At 33.4% G+C, this 9,992-nt stretch overlaps 2 protein-coding genes across 2 annotated transcripts; both read right to left on the reverse strand.

Annotated features, from left to right (window-relative positions):
- Positions 1 to 537: 537 nt before the first annotated feature.
- LOC145583886 (uncharacterized) lies at positions 538 to 915 on the reverse strand. The gene has a single exon (XM_081640840.1). It carries the CDS (start codon positions 913 to 915, stop codon positions 538 to 540), a length of 378 nt encoding a protein of 125 aa, XP_081496966.1.
- A 5,319-nt stretch (positions 916 to 6,234) lies between these two features.
- On the reverse strand, positions 6,235 to 9,130 carry LOC145586227 (UDP-glucose 6-dehydrogenase 1). Its single transcript, XM_081643007.1, has 2 exons — positions 8,974 to 9,130; positions 6,235 to 8,008 (listed from the first exon to the last, which is right to left on the reverse strand). The coding sequence occupies exon 2, from the start codon at positions 7,997 to 7,999 to the stop codon at positions 6,557 to 6,559; it is 1,443 nt and encodes a 480-aa protein (XP_081499133.1). The 5' UTR covers positions 8,000 to 8,008; positions 8,974 to 9,130; the 3' UTR covers positions 6,235 to 6,556.
- Between the last annotated feature and the right edge of the window lie 862 nt (positions 9,131 to 9,992).

Here is a 9,992-nt window from a genome sequence, read left to right on the forward strand (position 1 = left end):
TAATTATCTTGCACTTATCATACTTAGCATATTTTGCTAATCCGTATTTCTTGTTTTGTTTTGGTTCGCCCTGTTTACCTTATGGTAAGCAATGTTGACTAATTTCAGGTGGAGTCAATAATTGAGCATTCGGAGTCCTGGGAGTAGTTTCACCTAAATTAGGAAATGTTGGTTTTGATGTTTATTTTTGAGTACTCATGACAATGGTTTTATAGTCTATTATTAATAAGAGAAGAGTATTGAAGTTTTCCGATGCAAAGTATTGGTTTTGTTTAGTAAGTTTGAGTAGCCTTGCGTAATCATGTGGCGGTAATACGCCTAAGTCTATCTCTACGGTATAATTATACGTATGATACTAGTATTTCCGTAAAGGGAGATTTGAGGGTGTTACAGCCTCGTCATGAGACTCAATAGAGAGATCAGCGGCATTCCCTTGTTCTTCCAATTCAAGCATTGAACGAAGAGCATCAAAAGAGGGCAAAGGATTAAGATGACGAACGAACGTCCGAAAGGGTTTATACTCCTTCGAGAGACCTTTCAAAAGTTGAGAGCCATTCGATTGTCAGAAACCTTGTCTCCAACATTTCTCAAATTATCATCCAGGGTTTTGAGATGAGTGCAATAAGACTTAACAGCATCGAATTGTTCAAGCCGAGTGTTTGTAAATTGCGCATCAAATTGCAAAGCTCTCGCAAACTTGTTGTTGAGGAAAAAATTCTTCAATCGGTTCCAAGCATCAACCGCCGCGTCATCGGGATCGAGGATAGAATTGAGTAGGTCATTGGAAATAGTCCCATAAATCCATTGACGAACTATGTCATCAAGTCTCTGAGTGAAAGCTTTTTCAACTTCCGTCGGAGCGGTAGCCTTGGCCGAAGGATCAACTGACGGAGGTATAATATGGTCAATCACCATATTTGCGAGGCAATGCAGTTGAAAAAGCGTAAACCAGCTGTTATATTGCTTTCCGTCATAATCAAGGGTACACAGGTATGCAAACCTTGATGTTAGGAACAAGAGTGGCTGGATGTACTTTGCTAGAGTTGGCCATGGATAAGAGGATGAAGAAGAGAAGTGGAAGTTAAGGTTTAAGGAAAAAGATAACCTAGAGCTCTGATACCATATAAGAATATTTGTCGTGCCTATTATAAATCACAAAGGTCAGTTATATACAAACTATGAGCATAACTATAGGCTACAAATAAGGAACTAATTGATAGCCCTTTGACTATGAGATATACAAGATAATTACAAAATAATTATAAGAAATTGTTTACATAATCTAACACGTATAGAATTTTCGAGATTATATTGAAGATGAAAATGAATCATTCTAGATGTTTTAATGTATAATTTAAAGCAAAATATATTAAGGGTCTGTTCTCTTCATCTTAAGTTCAGTTCAGTTCAGTTCAGTTCAGCTCCAATATATTCAGTTCGGTTCAGCTCACTTTAGTAAATCAGAACAGGCCCTAAGTCCAAGACCTTTTTTACTCTGTAAATATTTGCACTCAATTGGAAAAAGGAGAATTAAATTAAATTATTAGACTCAATGAATGTATTGGTTCTTATTGATTCGCTAAAAAAGATATGAACCTTAAAACTTCTTCAAACTCAAGACATGTAGTTAGGAGAGATTAAGTGTACGAAGAGTACATGTACTCTTCATTTTTTTAATGACAAAATATTTCCACATGGAGATTTAAGAAAAACATGTAGTGCGTGCACTTAGGCCCCGTTCTTTAGAGCTGCTCTGCTTTGCTCAGATCAAATCTGCTCTACTCTGCTCAAAAGAAATCTGCTCTGCTCTATTTTCAAATAATAATTAATAATAACAATAATAATTAATATTCAATTATAATAATTAATATTGTATTGATGATAATAATTTATTATTTTAAATAATTATAATAATTATTAATATTAATAATAATTAATATTTATTAATCATAATAATAATTATCAATATTAATGTAATGTGTGTGTGTGTGTATATATATATATATATATATATATATATATATATATATATATATATATATATATATATATATATATATATATATATATATATATATATACATATATATATATATATATATATGAAGGGGAGTTTTTTCCCAAATTTTTAGAGAGCCATATAGGATTTAATTTTCTTAACGCGCTGTAATACCTCGTATTTTTAATGTATTTTATAAATTACTTATTTATTTATTTATTTATAAAATATAATTTGGGTCAAACTATTTTAATTATTGGATTATTAATAAAGCAAGTATTTATATTTAGGCCAATAAGTATTTAATCAAAATGTAGCCCATCTTCATTATAAACCCAACCATCCTATTTTTATATTTGGGCCAACTCTTTTATCATCTAAGTTTATTATTTTTATGAAGCCCAAACCTACACTAATTACCCTACACTATATATATCTACTAGATCCCCAAAATCTCCCACACAAAAAGGTTAGTCTTATTTTCTTCCCTTTTCTCTCCTCTTTTCATTCTAGCTATTTTGATGATTTTATTTATGGGTTTTGGTTTTAATTATTCAAAGTATGTTTGATTAGTATCATAATTATGTTTTGATGATTAAAGATTGTAAATTTTAAATCAGATTTCATAAAATTATAAGTTAGGGTTTTAAAATTATTAAAGACTTGATTTTTAGGGTTTTTATGAACAATTGATTTAGGGCTTTTATAGTAATGATATTTTGGAAATTTTGGTGATTATAACTACTAATTAGTTTAACTTAATTCTAGATTATTTTGAACACATAAATTCGTGTTTTAATTTTTAGATTTTCCGTTCGTTAATAATAATCCCGTATAATTCCGATCAGGTTCTAAACTCATCCGATTTTGACAAAAAAGTAGTGTTTTCCATGTGGAAACAACGTTTTAAGAAAGACTCACTACCTTTGGTAGTGAGCATCACCCTCTCGTGGCCAAATTCAGCCTCTAAGTATGATTTTTGGGCAGTTTTTGATTTTTAACGAAGTTTTTTTTTAATTTTTATCCTTGAGTTTAAAGGGTAAAGGATAATTTAATTTTTCTATGGATAATTTAAGTATGAAAATATATTTTGATGAAGTTTTAAAGGGGTTTTTGATTAGTTTAAAATGCTGGAATTTTATTTAAAGTAGTATAATTGTGATTTTAATAAAAGGGTGTGATAACCTATTATAAAGGAGTTTAATTAGGGGTTTCTAAATAATTTTCAGATTATTCTAAATAGTTTAAAGTGAGTTTAAGTTGCTGGAAACTGTGTGTACAAGAGTAATTAATTTAGTATTATTGTCCCTTTATGTAGGAGACTTGATTCGGGAATTGTTGTAGTGTTTTCGGCCACTTTATGGGTTTAATTGAGGTACGTTCGCGTACTTAGCATATTTGATGATGTAGAATCATGCTAGGTTTGGTTTCAATCAATTACAAGCAGCATCATGCTAAGGTTTATGTATTAAATTGTGAATTATTAGTATTGGTGATTGAATTATGAAGCATGAATTTATTTGTGATGATCTATGGATTGGAAATTTATTTTTGGCATGAGTATATGGACTACATATTTATTTATGGCATGTTAGAAAGCATGTTTAATTAAACTAATTGTTTAATTATGTTTGGAATATTGAAAAGGAATTTTATTATAGTCCATATAATTTTTATTGATGCATTAAGCATGAGGAAGGAGCTATATAAGTGTCTATGTACACAAGGAATAAATAGTATGTTGGTGCCTTTGTGCACTTAAGGTGTTTTTAACACCGAGGGATAGGATTGTTGGCGCTTTATGCGTTTAAGGTGTCTTTGACACTGAGGTAGTTTTAAAAAGGGTTCAACATTAAATTATATGTGGTCACTAATTATTCAAGAATTAAATTGGTATGTTTGTTTGATTGAATAATTGTTGTTGATTGAGTTATTATGCTATGGGAGTCATCACCAAGTTTAATAATCTGTAAATAACGTAAAGTGAAAGAGATTACGCACCAAAACTCTTGGAACGTATATACCTTGAGTATGAACATATGGGGGGAGTTATGTGACTTTATATTTGATCATAACTTCTAATGGAGTACAGGACGCTGTATATTCCTTTTTATTATTATTATGCGCTGGAATTCCGCCACCAATGTGTGGCATAGGTGATGCTGGCACGGTTAGCTCCCGTGTCAGTGGGCCTCAATTTATTGAGGTAGGTTTAGTTGGAAACCCGTTCGATGCGTAATCAACGTTAAATGAATTATTTAGTGTCCAGTTAAAGAGTCTTGTTGTTTGTTGTGTGTGCTTGTAAACAGGTGCAATGAGGTAAGTATGTGTGATGCTAGGAGTTGCATGTTAGTGTGTTTAAATACGCTTATGTACTCAGCTTTGCTGATTTTGTGTGTTGTTTGTGTCTGGCTATGTCTTTATCTTGGCCCTACGATGATCCATTTTAATGGAGAGTAGTGGGGACAAGTGGAGATAATCTTTTCGGGTGTTGAAACATATTTATGACGGGGCATGAGTGAAGAGCGAATCATGCTAGTTTCGATTAGTTGAGATGTGGTTTATTGCATTCAAATATTATATTATATTATATTATGTTATGCTTATGAGACTAACGCAAAGGTTTTCATAATTTAATTGGTTTTGATAAGGGCCTTCAATGGTTCCAAGTTGTAGGTTGATTTTATTTGACTTCGTTTGACTTTGGTTTTAATCTTTACTTTCGTTTGGTTGACTTTTAAGTTGACTCGTTTTTGAATGGTTTTGAGTTAAGTCTTCCGCTGTGTGTCTTTGATAATTGCCTTAGCCGTTTTCACGGTGGCGGTAATGTCTTAGATATTCCTAAATCGTATTTTAAAAAGAGTAAAGTGTACTTTAAAGGAAAGGAATTTCTAGGGTGTTACACGCGCCATGTAGGATTATAGATTTTAATTGTAGCCAATAAAATAAGAGATTATTAATTTCTTTTTAAACTTAAATAATTCAAATTCCATGTAAGCAAAATTGTCGAATGAGATTTTTAAATTTTAAATTAATTAAATATAAAATATTATCTTTTGATATTATGAATTTTATCTAAATATATAACAAATTTTAGCACATACATAAAAAAATATATATTTTTAAAAATTCAAACAAACCGTGCATCGCACGGGCTTCATCTAGTATTTTATAATTCAAACTATTAAGAATTAATATTTAATAATATTATTAATTAATAATTATAACAATTCTTTCAAAAAATAAAATAAATAATAATAATAATAACAATTAATAACAATTTCCTTTTATAAACATTTGATATTAGAATCACAATGTATAGAAACATTTAACGTGGGTATTGATTGTTAGTTCATTGAGTTGAATTATTTTTCAAATCTTTCCATACAATTTATGAATTAGAAAAAAAGAGGTTGTTTTCAAGTAGTACTTTGTATATCATTATTTTGAGGGTTAAAAATATATGATTAAGACATATTTATAAGTAAAATCATTATTACTCATTAAATCATTTTATTTTAAAATTTTTGTGAAATGAATATAAGTAAACTGTTGTCTTTTATCTTTCTACTATTAACACATGTTAAATATGGTACACATTTATTTATGTTTTCACTCATCTAAATCAATGGTATATGCACATAATAATAATAATAATAATAATAATAATAATAACATTAATAATAGTATTAATAATAATGTTGAAATCTGCTCTACTCGACTCGGCTCTGCTCTGCTATCCTGAAATCTGCTCTGTTCTGCCCAGAAGCTCAAAAGAATAGGGCCTTAGGGTTTAAAAAAGTTGGAGTGTTAAAGTAATGTTGTCTAGTTGAATAACTTGAATTGATTAAGGACTCTAAAACATCATAACTTTCTCCCATTAAAATTAAATAATTCTAAATTTGAATTATTTTTAAATAATTTGAACTTTTCTAACTTTAAATTATTTTTAAATAATTTGAACTTTAGGAGTCCTTCGCTTTCTTTGGGGCAGCTGTGTCAACCTTAGGGGCAGCTGTGTCAACCTTAGGGGTGTTCATCATTAGATACCTTTGGGGCCTTCATGCTACGTCACAACTGTTCAATTGAGAATTTGAGATCTACAATTAAGCAATATTTCTCCTTCGTCTATCATTATTTTATTTTTTTTTCATTATTTTTCTTGGGATCAACCGGCATAAGCTCATTGCATTGGTGAAACCATTACACTCAAAACTCATCCAAGTCTTCAACCATAAAAACAAGTTTGAACATCTAATTATTTTTTAACTGAATACAAATCACAACAAAATCCATAAATTGGAGATACATATTTCTATCAAAAGGCTGCAGCATCAAAAATACAATTCAAGGTAAAATATAGGGACGCAACCAAGTCTGCAAAGCTGGTTGTGTTCCTGGTTAATGAACATTTTTTGGGGTACGGCGAACAATATAAAAAAGAAAATTAAAAGTACAACAGCTTAGAAGAGCACTAGATATGAATGAATGAAACTAAATTGAATCCTGATATGAACTCTCAAATCTGCACCCCAGCAAAGACCTCTTAACCGAAACCTAAGCCACAGCAGGCATGTCCTTCAGCCAGGGATCCAAAGGCTTACCAATCGAGTACACGATGAACCCAATCTGCCTTAGTTCATCAGCATTCACGATGTTCCTTCCATCAAACACAAAAGCTGGCTTCTGCATGTTGTCAAAAATCCTCTTGTAATCAAGTTTCTTGAATTCATCCCATTCTGTCAAAATGCAGACAGCATGAGCATCTTTTGTGGCCTCATAAGCATCCCAAACCACGCTGACTTGCTTCACAGTTGTCGGACTTGTAGGCTGGAGATGAATGGGATGGTCCCAGTCAAACTTTTTCATGGTGAGATCTCGCTGAATCTGGTCCTCTGTAACTTGCGGGTCATAGATGCTCAACCTTGCCTTGTCTCCCAACAACCCCTTGCACACATCAATGGCGGGTGTCTCCCTAGTATCACCTGTATCCTTTTTGAATGCAAATCCAAGAACAGCAATCTTTTTGTTTGAAACAGTGTTGAACATGGAGGCAACAACCCTGTTCACAAAACGGGTCTTCTGGTAGTCATTGACCTTGATGACCTGTTTCCAGTACTCAGCCACCTCAGGGAGGCCGTTGCACTCACAGATGTATACCAAGTTCAGAATATCTTTCTGGAAGCAAGACCCACCAAACCCGACACTAGCGTTCAAAAACTTGGACCCAATTCTAGTGTCCTTACCAACAGCATATGCTACTTCGGTAACATCTGCTCCAGTTGCCTCACAGAGTGCTGACATTGCGTTCACAGATGAAATCCTCTGTGCTAAGAAGGCGTTGGCAGCAAGCTTTGAGAGCTCAGCAGACCAAAGATTAGTGGTCAAGATCTGGTCCTCAGGAACCCATTGAGCATATACTTCCTTTAATGACTGGACTGCCTTCAGGCCCTCTGGGGTTTCCCGACCACCAATGAGAACTCTGTCAGGGTTAAAAAGGTCCTGAATAGCAGTACCTTCAGCAAGGAACTCGGGATTTGAGAGGATCTGGTATTTGATTCCTTTGCTGTTGTGTGTCAGAATCTTTTCGATTGCCTCAGCAGTTTTCACAGGGACAGTTGATTTCTCAACAACGATTTTGTCAGATTTAGAAACATCAGCAATCATACGGGCAGCACTCTCCCAGTAGGTCAAATCAGCAGCTTTGCCTGCTCCAAGACCTGTGGTTTTGGTCGGGGTATTGACAGAGACAAAAACAATGTCGGCCTCAGCAACGTGCTTTTCAACATCAGTGCTGAAGAAAAGGTTCCTCCCACGGCATTCCTTAACTACATCTTCTAGACCTGGCTCATAGATCGGAAGCTGGTCACTGTTCCATGCAGTGATCCGAGACACAGAGATATCAACCACTACAACTTCGATCTTTGGGCACTTGAGTGCTATCACGGCCATAGTAGGGCCTCCCACATAACCAGCCCCAATACAGCAAATCTTCACCATTTTTACTATCTGCAATAAAACAGAACAAATTAATCATGCATAAAAATCACAGAATGTAAAGGACAATACAAAAAACACCCCACATGAAAAAAATACAATCTTAAATTCCAGATTTACTTGGACTTTCTTTCATCAATAAAAATTATCAATGATCACTACATGCTTCACATTATAAACACGATGGAGCCAATTTATTTATCAATTTTAACAGGTAAAGAGTAATGATCAACCAGATCTCTAAGCCATCTGACTCAAACGGTCATATACCAACATAATCAAACAAATCTCACCTAATACATTAATTAACAGACACTACTAATTAATAGCATATACTTTATTCCATGAAACACCAACAACATTCCATACTATTGTAAGCTACAAGTACCACCAGCATTAGGGGCATTAATGCGAGTGATTCAGAATGGATGAATGGATCAAATCCATAAGTCAATGTCGGTTGAGCCTGATCAATGTCATGCTTTGGGCATGGAAAATTGAAGTGTGATCCAATGAAATTACCATAGTATAAGGAAACAAATCAATTAAATAAACATATTTTTCTGAACTCTTAAGATTTCCAACATAACATTCAAGATCTGACATTTACTTTAAAATAAATGGAACCCAATTTGCAAATCAACTATAATTACCTTATTTGTGATTAAAAATAGAATTTTATTCATCATATTATTCAAAATCATATCATATGACAGATCTAAATGAGATGTCAGCATGCTTAAATTTGCAAAAATACAATACATCCAATGCATTAATCAATACTAGATCCACAACACTAAAAAAAACAAACAAGAACAGCAAGCAATAAGATGAAAACAGATCAAATCAAATTCAAATTCAAACAAAATATTCCAAAATTAAGAAAACCCATGAAGCTTCAGATTAAAAATGTGCATTTAAAATGAAAAATAAGCAAGAAAACAAAAAGCTATAGATGAAAGAAGAAGAGAAATTACCTGTAATAAGAGAGTATAGTTGACTAGAGAGAGAGATGCGGGAGAAAAGGAAGAAAGGTAAGAAGGGCGGGGTGAAGAAGTGACTATTTATATGCAAAATTGAGGAGAGGAATGAAATGCAAGAAAGAGAGAACAGATCTACCCACTGGTAGGAGAAGTGTGGGGACACCTTTACTTTGGTTTCAGCATTTTTGATTGAAACTGTAGCGGCAACCATTACGCGTCATTTTTCTATTGCACGTACATAAAGATGCACATAGGGCCGTGTCGGGCCGTCACTCGTGCCGGGCCGGGCTGGATTCACAGAGGGCCGTGGCGTGCCATACCAAGTTTTGGCACACGCCCACGTGCCGTGTCGGGTTGCGGGCCAATTCTATTTTTTAAATTTTTTTTTAAATATATATGTATATTAAAAAAAATCGATATATAATTTATTTATTTTTTAACAACTTAAGTTTATATAAATAATTTTTTAATGTTAATATATTTTTTTTAACCTTAATTTAATTAAGTTTATATAAATAATTTTTGTTTAACTTTATATAAATAATTTTATTAATTTAGCAAAAAACAATAATGCTTTGCTAATAATAATAATAAATACGTGCCGTGCCGGCGTGCCGATCCCGGGCCGATGACCGTGCCGCCCGTCGTGCCCGTGCCAATTTTCCAGAATTTTGTTCACGGCACGCCCCACAAGTGGGCTGCGTGTGCCGGAATCGTGTCGGGCTCGTGCCGCCCACGTGCCGGCACCGCCCATGGCCATCTTTACACGTACATAAACTATCGGAATACTCCCTCCATATTTTATTACAGCACTACTTCCTTCATTTTTCCGAGTTTTAGAGTCTGTTCTGATTTACTAAATTGAGTTGAATTAAACTAAAATGAACTGAACTGATTGGAGCTAAACAGAACTGAACTTAACTTAACTGAGTTGAACTAAACTGAATATTTTGTGATAGAAGGAAATTAGAAACTTAACTGAACTCAACTGATTGGAGCTGAACTGAACTGAA

Source organism: Chenopodium album, chromosome 16 (genome assembly GCF_948465745.1).
Source record: "Chenopodium album chromosome 16, dcCheAlbu1.1, whole genome shotgun sequence".
Lineage (NCBI taxonomy): Eukaryota > Viridiplantae > Streptophyta > Magnoliopsida > Caryophyllales > Amaranthaceae > Chenopodium > Chenopodium album.